The sequence below is a fragment of the Capricornis sumatraensis genome, chromosome 3, assembly GCF_032405125.1.
Source record: "Capricornis sumatraensis isolate serow.1 chromosome 3, serow.2, whole genome shotgun sequence".
In the NCBI taxonomy this organism is placed as follows: Eukaryota; Metazoa; Chordata; class Mammalia; order Artiodactyla; family Bovidae; genus Capricornis; species Capricornis sumatraensis.
In genome coordinates, this window is record NC_091071.1 from 113,907,088 (window position 1) to 113,930,026 (window position 22,939).

The following is a 22,939-nucleotide window of genomic DNA, read 5'->3' on the forward strand; positions in this document are numbered from 1 at the left end:
GAAGGTAGACTGCCTATGGCCTTGATTCTTCACTCTTCCCCCAGGGAAGCTCAAACAAAACCAAGTAGCAGGGGTGCGCCCGGCTGGCTCAGATACAATGGGAACCCCGTGCCGGGTCGCGCCTCCTTTCCCCGAGAGGGCGCTGCATAGAATCCTTTCTCCAAGGGTAAGACGGCGCGCGCGCGCGCCCGGAAGCACTTCCACCCCGGACCCATTTCCTCTACGCACAAGGGGCGCTCCCATGACGCATTTCCGGCTGGCTGCACTGAGCACGTGTGACTCGAGAGGAAATAACGTCACTTGGGAGAGCCGAAAAGCTGGGTTGTGGCGCTGCCGTGAAGCCCTTCACCGACAACATGTCTCATTTACCGATGAAACTTTTACGCAAGAAGATCGAGAAGCGGAACCTCAAATTGCGACAACGAAACCTAAAGCTCCAGGGTGAGATGCGCTGAACCTCTCGGCGGCCCGGGTTGCGGAGGGAGCCGGCACGTGGGCTGTGGCGCGCTACGGCACCGGACGGCTCTGGTGACTGCGGCCCCGGTGTGGCCCCGGCAGCTTCCCCCAGAGCACGCGTGCTTGGGGAGCGGGGAGAGGCAGCCCGGGGCAGCCTCCATTCCGGCCCAGCGCAGGTGCCGACGCCGCGTTGCCCCTGATCTGCCCCTGACCTTTCAACATCAGTTTCTCCTTTCAGAACGCGGACAGGACCCCGGTTGATTTTCTTTCCAGCCGAATCAGGCTGCCCCACTTCCACCCTCCCTAATCCGATTCCTTCATGATCTCTAGGGTCCACCTCATCCCCCACCCCCATTTCCCAGCAGACACGTGGGACTTTCTCATCCCCGCGCATCTTCCTTTCACATCAGCTATTTCGTGTGTGTATCGTTTCAAAACGAGCTGTGTATCACTCACTTCACGGACATACCTGGTACCCTTGCTTTCGCCGATCTCCCTGCACTCTGTCTCGACTCCTGCAGAACTTCATCTCCTAAAGTGTCTCATGCGCGGCCATACGCGTGGTGCATGTGCTCGTGCCCTGTCTTCCCGCCACTCCTCACTTACACGTTTCTTGGGAGCGTCTGCAGATTTGTGTCCTTAACAAAGACCATTGCAGAGCATTTTACCTGAATGTCACGTTTCTTTACCTACCTCGGTTGCGCAACTTCCTTACAGTGGAGCAGACATCCTGAAGTTAGTTGTGTTAGCCTTTTTAGGTCCTGTATAACAGCAGTCCCTAACCTTTTTGGCACCAGGGACTGGTTTCATGAAAGACAGTTTTTCATGGTGAGGAGTGGGGCCGGGGCAGGGGTGTGCGGGGGGCGGCGGTTCCGGATGATTCAAGCCGGAATTACATTTATTGTGCACTTTATTTCAATTATCGTTATATCAGCTCCCCCCTCAGGTTATCAGGCATTAGATCCCAGAAGTTGGGGACCTCTGCCCTGTTAGACTTAAGACCCCCTAGGGCAGTGTTGGAGGCATACTGCCTAACACTAGTTGGTTTTCTACAGAGATCAGTTGATTGAAAGAAATCCTGGAGGAGGGAACAAGTTGTGTGAATTTTAGGAATAATGTTTTTGAAGTTCCCTAATGTTCACATTTCCTATGGAATAACAAAGCATTGCTGACTACGTCTTGGTAGTTTAAGGTAACAAAAGGTAGTACTTTGTCAATGTATAAACAGAAACTTGTAAAACATTGTTAGGCATTTAAATACAATAAATATCAAGGCAAATAAGTAGTTTCATCAACGGAATTTTCAGTTCGCTGACAGCTGAAAAAGTAGATTTGTGAAATACCTAATATGTGTTTTGTAAGTACCATTGTTTGGCCCCATCTGTTTAAATATTTAACCTCATTGAAGTTTTCTTGTTTCAGACTTTTGACTCCTTATGAACAGAGAGGTGGTTTTTTTGAAGTTAAAAAAATCAATGCAGCATTCTCTCCCTGTTTTTAATTTATTTGTGCTGCAGTGGAATACTATAAAATTGGAACTCATTTTAATGTACATAACAGGGAAGTAAAAGCTAAATCCTTTCAGTACTGGAAGCCGTGGCATTTCATTAGGGATTCCAGGGCTTCTAAGCAAGCCTCTCCTTTGTCACAATGTGTTTTCCGTTTTTAAACAGGTGCCTCAGCTGTGAGCCTGTCAGAAACTCAAAATGGAGATGTGTCTGAAGAAACAGTGGGAGATGGAAAAGTTAAAAAGTCCTTAAAGCAGTCTGTGAGTGCGGGCTTGTCAGAAGCCCAAAATGGAGATGTCGCTAAAGAAACAGTAGGAAGCAGAAAAGTGAAAAAGTCCCTAAAACAACCCATGAGTGCTGGGCCGGCAGAAGCCCAAAATGGAGACACATCTGAAGAAGCAGGAGTAGGTGGGAAAGTGAAAAAGTCCCGAAAACAATCTATGAAGGCAAGCATGTCGGGAGCCAACAATGGAGTCCTACCTCAGGGAGCCATGGAAAATGTCAAAGTTAAAAAATCCATGAAAGAGTCTGTAAATGCAGGCATGTCAGAAGCCCAAAATGGAGATGTATCTAAAGAAACAGGGGAAAATGTCAAAGGTAAAAAAGCCTCCAAGAAATCTACCACATTGACCAGTGGAGAAGCAGCAGTGCAGTCTCCCAATTCGGAATCAAAAAAGAAGAAGAAGAAAAAGAGAAAAGTAGGGGATGATGCTGGGCCTGGTATGTACTTTTATGTTTTTTTAACGTAAGCCGTTACGTTTTTCAAGTTATCATTCTGCCTTTCCTCTCTTTTTATTGTAATGTCCACACAACATCCAGGGCTCCTCCACCCCCACCCCCACCCCCACCCTTACTGGCATGCAAGAAACTAGCCTGGTAGCTGGAGGAAACATCAGAGGAAGGCGCAGTGTAACTTTCCTCAAAATACTGTTCTTCTTTGGCAGTTAACTGTCTGAGCTTCTTATGATAAAGTGTACTGTGACATAATATTTTAGATCTACCTATTTCCAAAGAGAATTGTGGAATTACTAAAGAAATCTGGACTGGTTTAGAATTTATCTTCTTGTGCCTTTATGAATCAGAGACTTTACATTAATGATTCTTTCACTCACCTCTTTTTTTCCCTGGTTCCTTTTTCCCCACAATAAGTTCCTATCTATGAAAAGCAGCATAATGATAATTTGAGTATGTAAAAATAGGAGTTGGGAAACTTCTGAATAAATGGAACATTAATTCCCCAGTGAGTAGAATGGCCAGAATAGGGGAAGAAGGGTACTTTCATTTAGAAGATTATTGGACTGACTAAGTTGAGGTGAAAGAACAGGCATTTTAATTAAACTGTGAGTAGGCAGAGATTTCAGGGGAGGGTCGAACAGGCATCGGCAAACTGTTCAGCCTTCTGCCTGTTTTTGCAGACAAGCTTAACCGGAACCCTGTGATACCTGATTGTTTACTTGACCTTTGTGATGACAGAGACCATACAGCCTGCAAAACCTAAAGTGTTTACAAATCTGGTTCTTTATAGATAACATTTGCCAACCCCTGTGTCAGCATGTCCTGTTCACCTTTTGTCGGAAATAAAGTTTTCATCTAGAAAGATGCTTTGGATTTTTCAAACATGCCTAGCTGGCTTTTTACTGCCTACAGACTGTAATGCATTTGTAAATTATGAGAAACTGCTTAAACAAAAAGTGAAACAAGACAGAGGCTAAAGCGTGAGGATTAGACATTACAGTTTTGATTTAAAGTGGTTGTAATCCTGTTCTAAAATTGTTAGTGCCTTTAGGGTTCTTTTTCTGAGTATGCTGGAGGAAGTGATAGTTCTACTCTGAAGCACTGAATCACAGGACTGGAAATTTAAATCCTATTGATAACCTTTAAGAACTGTTTTAACAAAAAGAGAAGTCATAAGCCTTGAAGTCCAGCTGGTAGTATTCATGGCCTTTGAATGTGTGGGTCCTACAGAGTTGATCATTTCCCAGAAGGGTGGTCATAAGGTCCAAGGAAGAGGCCAGTCCTGGGTTACAGAGTCCTGCGTTCTGGTTTAGGTCAATTCTGTTCTAACTAGCATCACTAACTGCCATGAATTTTTAAAAGCACAGCATAGAGTTAACCTATTTGGCCCGAAGTAGAACATTTAAGAGCATGATGGGAGGTAGGACTGGGAAGGTAGTTTAGGGAACTGTGTTTTGAAAGTTGTGAATGTATGCTAAAATGAAGAGCTAGGAAACCTTCCCTCTCCTCTTACCACTTACATTCAAGGAACCGGCCAGCCAGTTTCTGTCACCCAGCTGAGTAGGTTGTTGCCCTTGCTTTGTAATCTATCTCAAGTAGTATAAAGAGCTTTTGTGTTTCTGTTCCCCTCTAAGACAAAATTAGCTTTTATAGGAAATTGGTGTTATGAGAGGAAAAAGTGTTTGTTATGGGGTTTTTTTTTTGATTAATCACTTGTCCTTGTCTCCTTAATGAATTTTATAGAAGTGGGAGTGGTTGGTATCCTTAAATTGTTTAGTTCAGCTTATAAAAAATTTCTTACTTAAGACAGTATAATAAGTAGTAAGTCAGAGAAGGAAGTATTATATCACTTACATGTGGAATCTGAAAAAATAGTACAAATGAACTTACAAAACAGAAACAGACTCAGAAACATAGAAAATAAATGTAGTTACCAAAGACGAAGGGGGAATGAATAAGTTGGGAGTATGGGATTAACAGGTGTTACTACCATCTATAATAGATGATAAGGATTTACTGTATAGCACAGGGAACCATTCAGTATAATGAAGCATTTTTTTAAAAAATATCAGTAATGCATATACCTATAATGGATGCATAACTGAATCAGTTTGCTGTTTACCAGAAACCAGCACAATATTGTAAATCAATTATCCTATATGTATAGGATACATCCTATATCCTATATGTATTAATAAATATGTATACTATATATAGTATATATGTGTGTATGTATATACACTAAAAAGCCTAAAAAATAAAGCTTTGTTAGCAGATCTGCATGTCTTGCTGAGTTTTTAAATACAGCCAGATTTTTTTAATCAGGAAAAAGAAATTCTTAGCAAATTAAAACTGAAAATGTGTTAAGCTTTTGAAAATATGCTTTTTTTTTTTTTGCATCACACATCTGTTATTTTATGATCTCATTTGGTCTTCTTGTTTTAAAAAAATTGGGGGATATTTGTCCTTTAAACCAAAGATTCCAAAAAAGCAAAAGCTGAGAACATAGGAGACGCTGAAGATGGTGCCCAGGCTCCTGAAGAAACAGAAGACAGTGTGGAGAAGCCAGATGGCGAGGAGGAGGACAGCGAAGTGCCCAGCCTGCCACTGGGGCTGACAGGTAATGATCAAAGTGTTTCTCCAGGTAGATTTCTGAAATGTCGCACCTCCCTGGATTATAGGATTTAAAGGGTCAGTTGTAGCGTTTAATTTAGCTGGAAAAAAATATTAATAAGTATTGACAAGAAATGGTTTTATATCTAATTGCTGCTTTTTATTTTCCACATTGTGTGCTTTAGTTCTTATTTCTTTCTCTATTTTTCCTTTTTCCTAACGGTAAATATTTTGACATGCACACAAATAGCTCTTAGGGTCCTCTATTTGGTTTGTCACTTTCCATGTTACAGTAGGAAGGTCATTGGCATGGAAGTCTGGAGCCCAGAGATTTAATGCTGGCTCCATTACTAACAGAGGAGGATGAAATTAACATTATTGAGGGGCTTAGGCCAGGCTCACCTCCTCTGACCTCCATTTCTTTATCTGTAAAGTCAAGAGTTTAGAATCAATTGCTCCTAACTAGAAACATCTAGCAGTTACTTGAGTTGTTTGGTGTGAGGTTTTTGTTTATTAAAATAGGGAAGCCCACAACCCAGCCTGTATAATCAGAATTGCAAAGGTTATTGTGGCAGTGGTTCTCAAGCAGGGTAATTTTACCTCCTAGGTAGGGGGACCCATCCCAGTTTTCCTATTTAAGGGGGTGCAACCCCATAAACCTCCTCTGTCCCAGGTAAACCATGGGAGCAGGTGACAAGTTTCCAGTGGGTAGAGGTCAGAGATGCTGCAGGACCTCCCATAATGCATAGGACAGCCTCTCACAGCAAAGAATTATCCATCCCAAGATGTCAGTGGTGCCAGAGTGGCCAACGCCTGGGTTATAGCTGGGGTGTGTGTTGAGCACGGAGCTCCCTGGTAGTCTGATGCCTTCTGCTGGAGAACCACCGCACACCTGATGTATAGGTACATTCTCACCATCTGGGGCCATCTCTGACTCTTCTCAGTTGTCTTTTTTGGAGTGAGAGTTGCTATTTTGACTGATTTCATACTCAGTTTTTATACTGAGTGTTTTCTTTCTTAATTTCAGATCTCTTAAACATTTCATTTCTCTCTGAATTTTCCCCTGAAAACCTCACACCACCACCTTTGCCCCAGTGTGCCCCCACCTTGGCATTTTTATTTTTCATAAATCCCTTGATTGTACCACCTCTCCAACTCTTTATTTTGTTACAGTATAGGCTTTAGATTACACAGCCATTAGCAGTGGAGATACGTGCAACAAGTATAAGGTCGTCTTCTTGTTATATAGGAATGGTTGTTGTTTAGTCTTTTCTTATTGGAAGAAGCTCTTCTAAAGAAGCTCGACATCAACCCAGTAATGTTTTCAATCAGCAAAACTAATTTAGAAAACTAACAATATTAACTATTCAGAAAAGGTAAATTTGCTAATGATAAACTGTCTTCTGTTTAGGAGCTTTTGAGGATACTTCATTTGATTCTCTGACTAATCTTGTCAATGAGAACACTCTGAAGGCAATAAAAGAAATGGGCTTTACAAACATGACTGAAATTCAACATAAAAGTATCAGACCACTTCTGGAAGGCAGGTATGGTTAACATGAGGTTTGGGCATTGGTCCTGGGCTTCCCAAGTGGTGCTAGTGGTAAGGAATTCACCTGCCAGTACAGGAGATGGAAGAGATGTGGGTTTGATCCCTGAGTTGGGAAGATCCCATGGAGAGGGAAATTGTTGCCTGGGAAGTCCCGTGAATAGAGGAGCCTGGTGGGCTACAGTCCATGGGGTCGCAGAGTTGGACATGACTGAGCACACACACATACACACACTTAATATCTCTGTTTTTGGTGCCAATGAGTAAGTAAAGTCGCTCAGTCGTGTCCGACTCTTTGCGACCCCATGGACTGTAGCCTACCAGGCTCCTCCCTCCATGGGATTCTCCAGACAAGAGTACTGGAGTGGGTTGCCATTTCCTTCTCCAAGGGATCTTCCCGACCCAGGGATCGAACCCGGGTCTCCCGCATTCCAGGTGGCTCAGAGGTTAAAGCATCTGCCTGCAATACAGGGGACCTGGGTTCGATCCCTGGGTCAGGAAGATCCCCTGGAGAAGGAAATGGCAAGCCACTCCAGTATTCTTGCCAGGAAAATGCCATGGATGGAGGAGCCTGGTGGGCTGCAGTCCATGGGGTCACAAAGAGTCGGACACAACTGAGCAACTTCACTTTCACTCTGGACTTCCCTGGTGGCTCAGAGGTTAAAGTGTGTTTAGTGCCAATAGTTTGGGGGGAAAATACCAGTATGTTCTATGGATCTCACATTGTGTTGGATAATATATCTAACCTTCGTTAAAGGCTTTAGGTTATTTATTGATGTTTGGAGAAAATTGTTCACTTCTATTTTTAACACAATTGTTATTTCTGAGTTAAGTGTTTAACCCACATGATTGATTTCAGTGATAGAGAAGGTGGGGACTATTTTCTTGTTATGATGTAGCCTCAGTGCCTAAAACATGTGTCATACTCCATGGTAGGTATTCAGTAAATACTTGCTGAATGAGTAGAGCAAATATGTTTCTCCTTTTCCGTTTTATTTTTTAGGGATCTTCTAGCAGCTGCAAAAACAGGCAGTGGCAAAACGCTGGCGTTTCTCATCCCTGCAGTTGAACTCATTGTCAAGTTAAAGTTCATGCCCAGGAATGGTAAGCCTGTGAGCCCACTGTCTCTGTAAGAATCTCACTAGAAGTCTGTCATGACTGTGGATGCACTCCTGGTGGTAACTACAGTTTGACTTTCACCATATATCCTGTTTTGCTTTTTAGGAACAGGAGTCCTTATTCTCTCACCTACTAGGGAACTGGCCATGCAGACTTTTGGTGTCCTTAAGGAGCTGATGACACACCATGTTCACACATACGGGTTAATAATGGGTGGCAGTAACAGGTCTGCTGAAGCTCAGAAGCTTGCCAATGGGATCAACGTCGTCGTGGCCACCCCAGGCCGTCTCCTGGACCACATGCAGGTAAGAGGACGCTACCGTGAAGCCCCATCTTCTGTCTGTGTGAAACATACACTTCGCAGCTAACAGTTTTTTTCTGTCCTTTGTCTTGTCAGAATACCCCAGGGTTTATGTATAAAAACCTACAGTGTCTGGTTATTGATGAGGCTGATCGTATCTTGGATGTTGGGTTTGAAGAGGAATTAAAGCAAATCATTAAACTTCTGCCAAGTAAGTGGGTTGCATCTTCATGTGGTCTGCAGAGCAGCTGTTGGAAGTAGCTGAGAATTTTTCCTGTATGAAAACTGTTAATGTCAGCATTTCAATTTAAGCAAGTGAAATTGTGCCGGTCAGCCTTAGAGGTAGTTTGCAATATATACATCGATCTTACTGATAACTTAATACAATGGTTTTGCCATTTGAGAGCTTACAGTGCAAGTTAAACAATTTTAACATAGGTCTCATTCCTGTCCATCCCTGCCACCCCATCTCTCATCTTCCAGTAGTCATCGACTTGTTGCCTTCTGTGTTATGTTTGAGTTGTATGTACCTTGGTTATAGTACTTGAAACATTTATAAACTGCTTATATCTATAATAACACTGTGGTTCAGTGCCTTATACGATTTGTTTCTCACTGCTTCATCGAGGTATAATTAACATGTTTAAAGATTATTATGTTTTAAGTATAAGGTTTGATACATTTTGTCCTGTTTACACCTTGAAGCCATCACCACAGTCAATACAGTGAATATTCTCGTAACTCTCAAAGATTACTTTATGCCCCTTTGTGATCCCTCCCTCTCTCCCTCAGTAGCAACAACCCTCCCCTACTTACAACTGCTCACAGGTCTCCTCTCTCACAGGTGGCTCTGGGTCTGCCCTCTGTCAGTGTAGATCAGTTTGCATTTTTCAGGGATTTGTATGAATGGAATCATATGGTATTGCTGTCTTTTTGTCTGTTCTTGTGCTCAGCAAATTCTGTGATTTGTCTGTGCCATTACGTTTTCAATAGTTCTTTGCTTTGTTCCTCCCTGGCATTCTATTGTATAAATATGCCACAACTTGTTTATCCATTTAACTGTTGGTGGACAACTGTGTTGTTAACAGTTTTGGTCTGTTACATATAAGGTTGCTATGAACATCCACCTACAACTCTTTCTATGGGTGTATATCACCTTTTCTGTCATGTGATTATCTAGGAATGGAGTGATGGGTGTATGTTTAATTTGTAGCATTTTACATCCCCATCAGCAGAGTATGGAAGTTCCAGTCCCTCCTGTTAAGTCTTGAAATTAGGTAGTGTTAATCCTCCAACTTTGTTAATTTGTATGTCTGTTCTCATCGTTTGCATTTCTCTATGATGTTAGAATGTTTGTCAGTCTCTGGGATCTTGGGATTGTACTGAATATCAGTCACTGGTGGAAGATAAAGTTGGGTCCTTCGGCACATGAATGAGGTAGATCTCCATTTATCAGCTTCCCAATTTCTCTCAGAAGTGTTTCAGAGTTTTCACTGTACAGGTTTTTTCATTCCTTATGTGAGGTAAAAATTTTCACTTTATTGTTTTCATGTCTCATTACACTGGCCAGACCCTCCAGTGTACTCCTGAGTGGAACTGGCGAAAGAGCACATCGTTACCTCACTCCTGGTCTTAGTGGGGAGACCGCTCAGTCTCTCAGCACTAAGTGTGATGTAGGTGCTGCACGTCCAGATGCCCTGTATAAGACTGAGGATGATCCCTTTTGTTCCTAGTCTACTGTTTCTTAAATCAGAAATAAATGTTAAATTCTGATAGATGCTTATAGTTCTGAATTCACTTTGCTAAAATTTTGTTAAAGATGAGTTGGAAAGTAAGCTGTCTTAAGTGAGCTTTAGCGGAAATTGTCCATTTCAACTTAGTTGTCAGATCTGTAGACATAAAGTTGTCCTTGCTGTTCCTCTTTTACTGTCTATAGTGATACCATGTTTCCAATTTCTGAAAGTTCTACTTAGAGCATTCTTAGTTGTGAAGCAATTCTAAAAATTGCCTGAAAAATTTGGGTTATTTTTATATGGTTGTGTTTCAGCACGCAGACAGACCATGCTCTTCTCTGCCACACAAACTCGAAAAGTTGAAGACCTGGCGAGGATTTCTCTGAAAAAGGAGCCTTTGTATGTTGGTGTTGATGATGATAAAGCTAATGCAACTGTAGACGGTCTTGAGCAGGTACTTCTTGTCAATACCTTCCATTTTAAGGATCTCCTTTGGTGTTTTCTTGCGAGTGTTTGGAGAATCCTCTAAAAAGCAAATGGGTTAATGAACTTAATAATAGTACCACCAATTTTATATGAGTAAAATGAATTCTGTTGTCCAATAATATCTTGCACTAAGATGTGAGTTAGAAGGTGGAGAGGCTGGTTTCAAGCACGTAACTGTGAAAATGAGGTGACAAAGAGCCAAAACAGGTTGATTAAAAATAGAACTTTAAGATTGAGTCTTTTGATGAGTAAAATATTTCTTTCCTGTAACAATTTAGCTTACAAACCTTTCATTGGTTATTTAGTTTTTAAAAATATATTCACCTAGCTTTGTGATGTTGTTTAGGATAGTGTACTTCAGCTGTGGTTATTTAGGATCTTGCTGTTAAGGACCTTCTAAAAATGAATCATTGATACATTTTGAAGGTTCCAGTTAATAGAGGTATTGATTTTACTATGATTATAAGAACTTGATAACCAGTAGTCTCAGAAATATGGAAAATATTTAGTATCCAGTGATTATAGCCAATAAAAGGAATCGAAAGATTTAAAATCAGTCTTATTTTAGGCTGCATTATTATAATGAAGGTAGTAATTTTGCTATAGGTGAGGCTTAGCAGTGTGTATGCCATGTTAATCTGTTCTCTCCATCAAGTTATGTCGGTTCATGAAGCTGAAAGTGTCCATTCGATTATTTTGTGTCTGTTCACTTGAACCTCTTCTAGGGATATGTTGTCTGTCCTTCTGAAAAGAGATTCCTCCTGCTCTTTACATTCCTTAAGAAGAACCGGAAGAAGAAACTAATGGTTTTCTTTTCATCCTGTAAGTCCGTGAAATACCACTATGAGTTGCTGAACTACATCGATTTGCCTGTCATGGCCATTCATGTAAGTGGTTAGGATAAGTTTATTAAAAACAGCTTACACTTACCAGGTTATGTAGGTTGTGGGGATTAAAGTATCGTTCTTGCCTCCAAACATAGTTCTGAGTAGTTTGGACAGTGAGGAGGGAATTCTGTGAGGAGGGAATTCTGCCGGGGCGGGGGGGCGGGCGGGGAGTGGGAACCTGAAGGGAGGAGCAGATGCCATCGCTTCGGGAGATAGACCGGTAGTGAACTTGAAATAAAGGAGCTAACAGTTCCACAGTTGAGGGGTTCTGCATCAAGACCTCCCGCAAATGGTCTCAAATTTCCTCTTCCAGTGGATGTTTTGTTTTGGTTCTAGGGAAGGCAGAAACAAAATAAGCGTACGACCACGTTCTTCCAGTTCTGCAATGCAGATTCAGGGATCTTGTTGTGTACAGACGTGGCAGCTAGAGGGCTGGATATTCCTGAAGTGGACTGGATTGTTCAGTATGACCCTCCAGATGACCCCAAGGTAACTGGCATCCTCTAGTTATCTCCCCAGGTTCCCTGAGAAGTACCCCATCCCACAGATTATTCCTCAGGTTGTTGCAGTCAGGCTTCAGCATACAGCCATACAGCGCCTCTGCAGCATCTCAGTGATGCTCACAGTGTTTAAGGCTTTCACAGGACCCAGAGAGTGCGTGTGCAAGGAAATGTGAGGGGCATCAGTGGGACTTAGGAACGTTGCCTGCTTGGGGCAGTCTGTTAAGAGCAGTAGATGTCAGAGGAATAAAATGTACTTATGGAGGTAGATGCCACTCTTTAGTATATGTAGTAAAATAAGGTTTTTTAGGTATTTTCAACAAAAGGTAGATTATATAAGTTGTCAGCCATTTGAATGTCTCCAAAAGCCCTTATGAAGTTGAAGCGCACTTACTAGCCATTTGATTGGATCATAGAATTAATGTGAATGTCCTGTCCAGCTCTGCTTGGCCTCAGTACTATCTCTGTGGGGATGGTGCCTGCAGAAGGCATGGGGGACCACTAGCTTTGGGGAGCATGGTGATGGGCTGTGTGGCAACCACCAAGGTTGCTGTGCAAACCAGTGTATTACCTCAGGTTTTCTCTCTCCACCAAAGGAATACATTCACCGTGTGGGCAGAACAGCCAGAGGCCTGAATGGAAGAGGGCATGCCTTGCTCATTTTGCGCCCTGAAGAATTGGGTTTCCTTCGCTACCTGAAGCAATCCAAGGTAAAGATCGTCACGTGGAAAGCCTTACACTGGGGACAGACTCCTCTCCAGAGGAATTGTTTGCCGGTGCACATGGCCTTGAGCACCATTTCTAGGTGTGTCCAAGGGGTTCCAAGTTGTCACCATTCTGTTAGGACAGTTGGTGTGGTGGTTTAGCAAATGAGGTTTCTGTGGGTCTCATCCAGGAAATATGAGCCAAAAACTACCCACAAAGCACTGTGCTCGAGCCCTGTGTCACTCAGGGGGCATCCCTGTCCCCAGTCTCCGCACAGCCCTGTTGGAAGCCTCCTCTGCTCCTGCTCCCCTTCTGTCTTCACGTCTCCCAAAGCTGCAGGGAGCCCATCCCCTCCTACCCCGTCCCCTTCCGGGCCCCAGTCCTTGCCTAGCAGTTAGCGCTTTACTGTGTGTAATCTCTGACCAAAAAGATAGCTTCAGCCCTGAATCCGCTCTTGTCACGAGCTCCAGCATGGCTGCTGCCTATTACCTTTCCTCAGCCTGCTGTTTGAAAAGTGGGTTCTGTTTTAACTGCTCTGATTCTGGTCTCAGTCCTCCCTCATCTGACTCTGGCCTTTCTGTTGCCGAGTCTTATGAATGCTTGTCCAGGCTTGTCTTTCCTGACGTTTGCCTCCTCGTTGGCACAGTGTTGCCTGGTGGATTTTCCCCCACCACCCAACTAGCAGCAGTTCCTAGAAATTGCCATCCGGCCTTTGCAGTTTTTCTCTAGCTACCTGGTTCCTGGTTCCTCTGGGAGGGCGTCGCTGATCTCATCCCTCCTTCGTGTGCCCCCAGCACAGGTGCTTATCAAGTTGTCTGCCCACTCACCTGTCTCCCTCCAGGGGTGCAGGGCCTGGGACTCGGGTGGCTGCTCTTCTTCCCCAGCACCTGCATGAGCACTTTTCCAGTTGTCTCATAAGAGATGACTGGTAAGAAATCCCTCCCGTAGGAGTTAGTGGTCACAAACCCCAGTTTCAGAAACCCTGGTGTCACAGACCCCCGTCACAGGGCAGTGTGGTGTCAGGGCAGCTTTCCCAACACTGAAAGAAGAGCTAGTGGTTCTGTAAACTAGAAGCTGAAACTGCTTCATCACATTGCACTACAGAGATGTTTAGAGAAGAGGGCGTCAGTGCATCATTGCCCCATTCAGTTTCATTCCTTTTCTTTGTGGAGGGTTCCATTCAGTGTGCATTAGGAGAGGAAAGGTGCACCTCTCCCATTGGCATTGGAAGACAGGGAAACAGGTGAAATTGAAATTCCACAAGCCTTTTCCCTTCCATCTCTTCAGTGACTGATGAGCTGCGTCAGACCAACCCGGTTTTCTAACCTGCATGCTTTTATTTTCTAGGTTCCATTAAGTGAATTTGAGTTTTCCTGGTCCAAAATTTCTGACATTCAGTCTCAGGTATGTGGGAGGGGTGGAGGGCGGGGGGGCATCCCAGCCCTGCCTCTGTAGTGTCTCATTGACAGTCACTCTCCTCCAAGCCTCCCTTTCCATAAAGTGGGAAGTCTGGACTTGAGTGATCATTGCTGTGTCCTGCAGTGCTGGTGAGCACGTTCCTATACTGTCTACCTGGTTTCATTCTGTACCTTACATGAATTTTGTCATTATTCTTACTGCACCCTGATTTTGGAGGCATTACAGAGCTTGGAGCAAGTGTTTTGGAACAAATGTTATAGATGAATTGTGCTTTCTTGTATTAAAGCCAATATTTATTTCTGTTTCAGCTTGAAAAACTGATTGAAAAGAACTACTTCCTTCATAAGTCAGCCCAGGAAGCGTATAAGTCATACATTCGAGCCTATGATTCCCATTCCCTGAAGCAGATCTTCAATGTTAATAACTTAAATTTGCCCCAAGTTGCTCTGTCGTTTGGCTTCAAGGTGCCTCCTTTTGTTGATTTGAGTATCCTTTTCTGTGTGCTTATGAATTTGTCCAGGAACTATGGGCCAGAAGCCTGACCAGGGGCTTTGGGGCTAAGCACTCAGGTTGACTTGCGCTCTGGCTGAGGCCTGGGGCCCAGGTGGTCGTCTCAGTCACTGACCTCCTGTCAGTGCTCGCGTGAGGTAGTCAGGGTGGAGACGACAGAGACTAGACAGTTCATGGCTTTAAGAAAGGACAATGGAATTTGAGTGGCAGAGCGAGCCAGGCAAGTTGTAATATGTTAAGTATTAGCTGGGTTTAAAAATCCTACCTGCTAGTTTTAGCCCCCAGTCATGTGGCCACTCCTGATTCGAGCGTTCACATTGTGGTGGCTCAAGGAGGGGTGGTGGAGCCCCTGGTATACAGCTGACTGGTTCTCCCTTGGGTGGTGGTTTGGAGTTGTCTGTCTTTGTGTTGCTGGATTTCCTTAATGCCCCCTTTAGATGTGAACAGCAATGACGGCAAAGTTAGAAAGCGAGGCGGTGGCGGTGGATTTGGCTACCAGAAAGCCAAGAAAGTCGAGAAGTCCAAGATCTTCAAACACATAAGCAAGAAGCCATCTGACCGCAGGCAGTTTTCTCACTGAAGACATACCTTTGTCCTGAAATGGATGTTCTTTTTCTTGCTGTAAGAAAGGAATTTGTGTTACTTTAGGATTTGGACTCATCTAACGACGCGACTGAACTGAACTGAACTGAATGAGTATGAGATGACTTGGGTCACCGGCACTGAGGTTTCCAGTGAGTCTCCTTTTTGGGGATATAAAACAGGTCGCAATGTCTTGATTGCCCAAGAGCAAAGCAAGGCATCTTTCTAGTCTTTGTGATGATAGGATATTTCTCAATGTAAATCTTTTTTTTTCCCCAAACTTGTTACTGTTTTAATGTAATTCTTTTGGTACTTTGCTTTCCTAGTGTCTGAAACCTTTTGTGACTTGGATTGCTGTGTCAGCCTGCCAGAAAGGGCAGATGACCGGACACTGGACAGGTGGTGGGGGTGCAGAAAAATTGTCTCAATTGTTTTTTTTTTTGGTTTCAGTTTTTTCTTGGACCTTAACAGTAGTTTTTTGACCCCTCCTGAAAATGTTGCTGTGTGAAAGGGCAGAGAGCTTTGGAAAATCCCTAAGAAGCACCTTCAGTTAAGGGGGCACTGGGCTTTTATATGCCAGACTTTAAAACAATGAGCCTTTCTCCATTTTACTTTTTCAGGAGTAAGAAATATGGGTTGTCATTGTTATTGGAATAAAGCGCCCCTAGCAGTCCTGACATTGAGGGTGGTGGTGGTGGTGAAGTCGCTCAGTCGTGTCCGACTCTTTGCGACCCCATGGACTGTAACTTACTAGGCTTCTCTGTCCATGGGATTCTCCAGACAAGAATACTGGAGTGGGTTGCCATTTCCTTCTCCAGGGGATCTTCCCGACCCAGGGATCGAACCCGGGTCTCCCGTATTGCAGGTAGACGCTTTAACCTCTGAGCCACCAGGGGTGGGGGAAATCCCAGATACTTTAGTTTCTCTTACAAGTATAGTCTCTGCTGTTCTCCATTTGGTAGCTTAGCAGACTGAGGCACACAGAACGGTGCCACTCCTCAGGCAAACTTGTTTCTTTGAAGTGGTTTCAATTTTGGTGAGTCCTTCCAACTCGAAATACTTCCAACAGTATTTAGAAGGCAAAAGCATCTTTTTGAGAAAAACTGCCTCTTCCGGATCCGTGAAACGAAAATAGATTTATGGTGAAAACTAAAAATGAGCACACAGCAGAATAGCAAAGTCAGTGGTTTAGTCAGATGGGGTTTTTTGTTGTAGTAATTTTTGATTTCTGGTGTGTTTGATGTTTTATTTCTAGTGTGTTTTATAACTACAAAATGGTTACTATATTTTGTAGTAATTTAAAACCAAAGTTGCTAACATCATTTTACTGTTGTACCAGTTAATATTCAGATTCCTATTAAATGTGCTAAGAATATTAAAAGTCGAAGAAACAGTCTGGTAAACAGCATTCCAGTAGGAAAAGAATGATACTATCCCACATCTGGGCTTGACCACCGTCCCCCTTGCTGGACATGTGCTGGGCTTCAGACCTTGTTTGCTGGACTCCTGGCATTTAATACCTGTTTCTCTTTACAGTGACTTTTCTTTATTTCAGAAATAATCATGTTTCAAAAAGTATGCAAAAGCAGAGAAGAATATTTAATCACTGAACAGAAGTAAATACTGTTAATATTTTGATACTTAATCTTCCAGTGTTTTGTATATGTACTTTTTAATTTTTTTTATCAAAAGTGAAGGATCATTTTATCAATGATCCTCTACCCTGTATTTGTAACCATCTTGTTTCATAACTTATTTTCCTTTGTCATTAAACAATTACATCAACTTTGTATCATTATTACTGCTTTCACCTTGCTTGGTCTGGCTTGGACTTGAGCCCTGGATGCCTGCCTATCCCACCCAGACTGGCTCTCCTTGTTACACTGTGTCTGGTGTCCATTGGTCTTGCCATTTGTGAGAAAAGCATATAAACAGAAGGTGGAAAGATTATTCTTACTCCCATAATGGCTAACCTCAGGACTTGCTGGGAGTCCTATATTGAGATTATGCTCACAAAGCCAGTCCAGCCTAGGGACATCCAGACAACATGCCTGGCCAGGATTCACATGGGAGGGAGCCAGTCGCCAGAATCTTCAAGGCCCATTTGCACACACAAGACCGCTTAAGTCCCTGTGCTAAGAGCACAGCTGCAGGTGGCATGTGTGGGGCCATTAATTTGACAAATAGGATTGAGTGGCCTCTTTATCCAGCAAGGCCAGGCAGCACAGGCCGGGAGCCAAGCAGATCACTGTATCCAAGTAGGAACCTTTAGGTCCTCCAGGCTGCAGGTGATGTTGTCATTGCAATTTCTAGATTTCTTTTGGTCTTACCGCCCAGGTGAAGGCTGAATTCAAATTAAAAAGTGTCTTGTTTACTCAAAAATGCATAGTAGTTAAAAAAGTCTGGAACCAGAATGCCTGGATTCCAATTCCAGTTCTCTTTCCTGGGCCTATTAAATGAGTAGAACAAAGAAAGTACCAAAACCTACTCTGTAATGGTGTACGAATTGAATGCAGTAACATGTAAGGTACTAGGATGGTGCCCGGTGTAAAGTACTCAGTACCTGTTGGCTGCCTTTATCAGTACATAAATCCTACACAGAAGGCCTGCTGCCCAACAGCAGTAGGTACACGGACTCTGAAAAGCCTGAACCAGCTTGGGCCTTTTGGAGAATAGACCAAGGATTTTTGACAGTCTAGGTCCCCCGGAATTCCGATCAGACCTAAGTTTTGGGAAGTGCTCCAATCCTGTCATACCTTCTTAGGACAACCATCAGGTAGATTCATGCAGTTTTCAAGGCTACTCTTCAGACTGGGTGTTCTGGTAGAACACTGACTTCAACAGTAAATCTTGATGAATTAACAGCCTGCTAGGTGCCAGAAGCTGTGGAGGACACACATGGAGGTCTAGAGAAGTTGTCATGTGCTGGCGACAGAATGGAACACCAACACTGCAGAGTGGTTTGAATCTTTTTACTTTAGCCCCTTGCTTCTTACAGCTGCTTTATTTTATATCCCTTGCACAACAATCTACAGGGCAAGTAGCCAAACACCATAATTCAGCGACTATACAGTGCACAGGCTCAGGGCGAGATTACCTTGACTTATTTACTGCAGCTAAGATTTTGTTTGGGGGAACTTCCTTATCAACGTAGAATCTGTTTTGTCCCTGGGTCTGTTCCTTTTGAGGAATCAGAGAAACATCCTTGTGTGCAAGAAATTTTCTTTTCCCACGGGAACAAACAGAGGATTCTTAGCTGAACATCTCGTTTGCAAGAATGTTCAGCCCTGGTTGAGAGTCTCGTTTGCAAGCACTTCTCAACCTTCCTTATACCTTGTTCCCTACAGTCATGAGCAATTGTAACATTGTTTTCCAAGTCATGTGACGGATCCAGATACATAGAGATAACCTAGCCTGGATATTCTAAGCCTGGAAATTCTGCATCCTTGAATTCTGGCGGACTTCAGCTGAAAAAGAGGTGTTGGAATTTTCTCCACCTATGGATGACAGACTTTTGTTCTGGGACATGAGTTCCCAAATGCCACACAATGTACCGCACAAGAAACCCTGAGAATTTTCAGATTTTTCTTGCCCCATGCCCAGGAGACTTAGCAGAGCAGAGGAGTCAGTGATTCTCAGCACGCTGGGTGTGAGAACATCCAGTCTAGAATACAAACACATACACGATCTTGGTAAACCTTGTAATGCTATCATCTTGCAAAATAAAAATGCCCAAGACAGGAAATGGTGTTAGTGTATTTAGTTATACACAAAGCAGGGTGGCAAGAGGAGACACCTAAGACTTCTGGTAAGAAACAGCTGTGCCTTTGTTTGAATGCCTCGTGGGAAAGCACAGCATAGGGCAGCGTAACAGCCTTGGCCCCCATGTCTCCCCTAGCCAGGCAGAGTCTCAAGATGCCCCGACAGTGCTCCGTTCAGTTGGGATCCAGTTGGCTGGTGTTCACACAGGAGATAGCACATAGGGACAGCCATTCTCCTCTCTAGGACCCAGCATCTTCATTTGTTTGAGGGGCCGAGAATCATCTGATTTCCTGCCTGTGTTCAGAGAGCATGCCATGTAAGTCCTAGTGGGTTGTCAGGATCACCTCCCATTGGAAAGCAGGAAAGCCTTCCCTGTAGTCAGAAGGGCAATGATTTATGTATAAATGGAAAGGCTTCCCAGGTGGTCAAGAACCCATCTGCCAATGCAGGAAACAGAGCGTGCGTTCGATCCCTGAACTGAGAACAATAGAAAAGGGACCTGATGGGTCGGAAACAAAACAATGTCTTTTCGGACTTTCCTGCTGTCCCCTCCCCACGATGAAAACGTCATGGTTTCAGATGCTCTAGGCCAGTAAAGCTAGAAAGTGTCCTACAATTCTTGCGAGTCCGCATCTCGCCAGCAGGGAGCGCCTTCAGCCGGCCGATTCCTCTGCGCCGGATCGCGGGATTGATAGTCCTCAATTTGTTGGCAGAAGAGGGCGATAGGAAGGTCCCTACCACTACCCTGGGGAGAGTAGGGGCGGCCACTCGCCAGGCTCCATCCTGCTCAGGGAAGGGGCGAGTGTCTCTAGATGCAGATGGAACACAGCTGAGAGCCTGCGCCCTTGATCCCCGACAGAGCGGGCGGTGCTGGCCAGGGCACAGGAGGCGTGGCTCGCAGCACTGTTGTTAACCAGGGCCGTCTTGCCTGGAAAATCCCCATGGACAGAGGAGCCTGGCTGGCCGCAGTCCATGGAGTCGGAGTCAAATGCGACTTTAGCGATTGAGCACGCATGGTGATAGAGGAAGATTTTTAAAGATCAGAAACCACACAGGCAGTGGTCTCACCTTTGTTCAGATAAACTGTATTTGAGCATCTAATAAGGGTAAACCAGGTAATAACTAGACCAGGTAGCTCAGCTGGTAAAGTATCTGACTACAATGCAGGAGACCCTGGTTGCATTCCTGGATTGGGAAGATCCTCTGGAGAAGGGATGTGCTACCCACTCCAGTATTCTTGGGCTTCCCTGGTGGTTCAGCTGGTAAAGAATTCACATGCAATGTGGGAGAGCTGGGTTGGATCCCTGGGTTGGGAAGATCCCGGAGAAGGGAAAGGCTATCTACTCCGGTATTCTGGCCTGGAGAATTCCATAGACTACAGTCCATGGGGTTGTAGAGTTGGACACGACTGAGTGACTTTCACTTTACGACTTTCCTGGTGGCTCAGACTGTAAAGAGTCTGCATGCAGTGTGGGAGACCTGGGTTCAACATGGGTTCAATCCCTGGGTCCGGAAGATCTCCTGGAGAAGGGAATGGCAACCCACTTCAGTATTTTTGCCTGGAGAATCCCACAGACAGAGGAGACTGACAGGCTCCATGGTCCATGGGGTCGCAAAGAGTCAGACACGACTGAGCCACTTCACTTCACTTTTTTAACGGTAGAACTCCAGGAGTATAGAGGTGATGCTGATGTCCTTCTAGAAGCTTACTGTGAGCGGATATGAGATAAATACCAGGACAATGTACTATACAGAGAAAATAACCATCTTCAAGGGTTAAGTGATCCAGAGCAGCTTTGGGAAGGTGTGACATCAGAGTTGAATCTTGAATGCAGATTTACCTAGAGCAAAAGGGATGAAGGAAGGGGGAATCCAGGTGCCCAGGTAATATGAACGCATGTGCAAAGGCAAAGAGGAAGCAACTTAGAGTGTTTGTAAAATAAGAACAGCACCATCCACTTCATTGGGCATCTGTAAGGATTCTAGGATGAACTTCCCGGGTGGCACTAGTGGTAAAGAACCTGGCTGCCAGTGCAGGAGACAGAAGACAGGAGGGTTAGATCCCTGGGTCGGGAAGATCCCCTGAGGAAGGCATGGCAAGCCACTCCAGTATTCTTGCCTGGAGAATTCCAAGGACAGAGGAGCCTGGTGGGCTAGGATCCCTAGGGTCACAAAGAGTCAGACATTAAAGCAATCTAACATGCACACACACAAGGATTCTATGAACCAATACGATAAGCCTTTCAGAAATGTTCACTGCTATTAGCATAAGAGGACATGTACTTTCGGAGGCAGTGAGAGTCCAGGAGGGGAACCTGAGCAGAAGTCAGAGAAAGGAGGCTGGAAAGCCAAGCCATGAAATTTGGATTTGGATTTGGTTTGCAATGGAGAAAAAGCAGGTGCTATATCAAATTGTGTATTAGGATTCATGCTGGCTAATGGGTGTTTAGGGTGGAGATATTGCTGCCTTGTGGCTTAGTCACTCAGTCATGTCCGACCCCCTGGACTGTACCCAGGCTCCTCTGTCCATGGGATTCTCCAGACAAGAATCCTGGAGCAGGTTGCCATTTCCTCCTGCAGGGGATCTTCCTGACCCAGGGATCAAGCCCACATCTCCTGCACTACAGGCAGATTCTTTACCATGGAGCCACCAGGGTGGCTTAGAATGGAGAGGACCAGGGTGAAACTGGAGGTGGGGAAAGGTGGGAATTAGGGAAAGAAGCACAGATATGAGACACTGGCATGCTGTAGTCCTCCAGACACACACCAGTGGAGGCGGGGGTGAAACCAGAGTGGCTCGAAAAAGACCATGTGCTGACCACAAAGACAGGGGAGCCAAGAGGAAGGTGGTGCCGTTAGCAAATACAGAGATGCCGACCTGGAACCTAACTCATCAGCTCACCCCCCTCCTCTGACTAGTGAAAAACAATCCCTGCCTTGCAGCGTTGTTGTAAGAATGAAATAAATCAACAAATGCAAAGCAGCTTCCGACACAGCAAGGACTGAACATGTTTTAGCCCTCTCGTCTCCCCTTATGAAAACGCTGTCTTGTTTTGCCTTGTAATTATTTCATGTAGCAAATTTCTATCTTCTGGGCCAGTTCATCAGCACACATACAAATATTTTCCAAGTCTCCAGTTTTCTTACTGATAATTTTTGTACTTTGTGCTTACCTCATATGGAAATTTTCTTCTTTCTGTTTCTTGATGTCTCTGCGTCTAGACCAGTGGTTCTCAATGAAGGTGAGTTTGTCTCACAGGTGACATTTGACAATGTCTGCAGACATTTTTGGTCATCACAATTGGGAGGAGGATGCTGCCAGCACTTGATTGTCAGGAGCCAGAGATGGAGCTAAACATCCAAGAGTGCACAGGACAAGCCTCCACAACAGAGAATTATCCAGCCCAAAATGTCAGTAGCATTAAGAATGGGAATGCCTGATCTAGACCCTCCTTGAGGGCATGGCTGGATCTTATTTATCTTGGTACCCCTTGGTTCTAGCACAGAAAGTGGGCTTAATAAACAGGGATCACATAGAAAAGAAATCAGGAAATTTGTGATTTATGGGCAAGAAAAGGGACTTCATTTGGAGCAAGTCAATCTTGAGAAATCAGCAGGATCCCAGGGGAAGAGGCATGGGGGACCAGAAGTCAAAAGAGAATTTGGAGCAGGACGCTTGGAGACATTCCACCACCCGTGCACGTGGTGTTGAGTAACTGCTTCGTGTGAGGTGCCATGCTAGATGCTGTGGCATCAGAGGTGAGCAACCCCATCCTTACTTGTAAAGAACTCGTGATCCACAGGAGCCAGAGACACAGAGAAGTAAATCCAGGAGGAGCAGAGCTTGTGGGAGCCCCGAGGATGGGCCGCTAATGCTGCCTGGGGATTCATGGATACCGTGAACACTGACCAGAGACAGGAGGGACCGGGGGAGATCTCCTGGGTGAAGAAGAAGAGAGAGACTGGAGGATCTTCCAGGCAATGGGAATTGCTCTTGCCAAGAGAGAATGGTGCAAAGGCCTGGCTGAGCTGCATGAAAAGATCGTGAGGAGTGAGGTGTGTGGTGGGGAATAG

The 22,939-nt window shown here is 44.4% G+C and overlaps 1 protein-coding gene across 2 annotated transcripts; it reads left to right on the top strand.

The window, feature by feature from the left end:
• Positions 1–325: 325 nt before the first annotated feature.
• Positions 326–16,847, top strand: DDX18 (DEAD-box helicase 18). 2 transcript variants are annotated; one of them, XM_068967548.1, is made up of 15 exons: positions 357–441; positions 2,130–2,224; positions 2,492–2,684; positions 5,179–5,319; positions 6,724–6,859; positions 7,865–7,965; positions 8,086–8,285; positions 8,378–8,492; positions 10,329–10,468; positions 11,226–11,387; positions 11,724–11,876; positions 12,484–12,597; positions 13,940–13,996; positions 14,320–14,497; positions 14,959–16,847. In XM_068967548.1, exons 1-15 carry the CDS (start codon positions 357–359, stop codon positions 15,099–15,101), a joined length of 2,013 nt encoding a protein of 670 aa, XP_068823649.1. In that variant the 3' UTR covers positions 15,102–16,847. The 2 variants fall into 2 exon arrangements, with proteins under 2 accessions (XP_068823648.1, XP_068823649.1); XM_068967547.1 differs by having other exon boundaries at positions 326–441; positions 2,130–2,684.
• Positions 16,848–22,939: the final 6,092 nt, after the last annotated feature.

What these genes read in the sequence shown, in the direction of transcription:
- DDX18 (XM_068967547.1), top strand. Translation starts at nt 357, where the DNA reads ATGTCTCATTTACCGATGAAACTTTTACGCAAGAAGATCGAGAAGCGG. An exon ending in AGGGGATGATGCTGGGCCTG is followed by an intron (nt 2,685 to 5,178) that starts GTATGTACTTTT and finishes TTTAAACCAAAG; the next exon opens with ATTCCAAAAAAGCAAAAGCT. An exon ending in TGCCTGTCATGGCCATTCAT is followed by an intron (nt 11,388 to 11,723) that starts GTAAGTGGTTAG and finishes TTTTGGTTCTAG; the next exon opens with GGAAGGCAGAAACAAAATAA.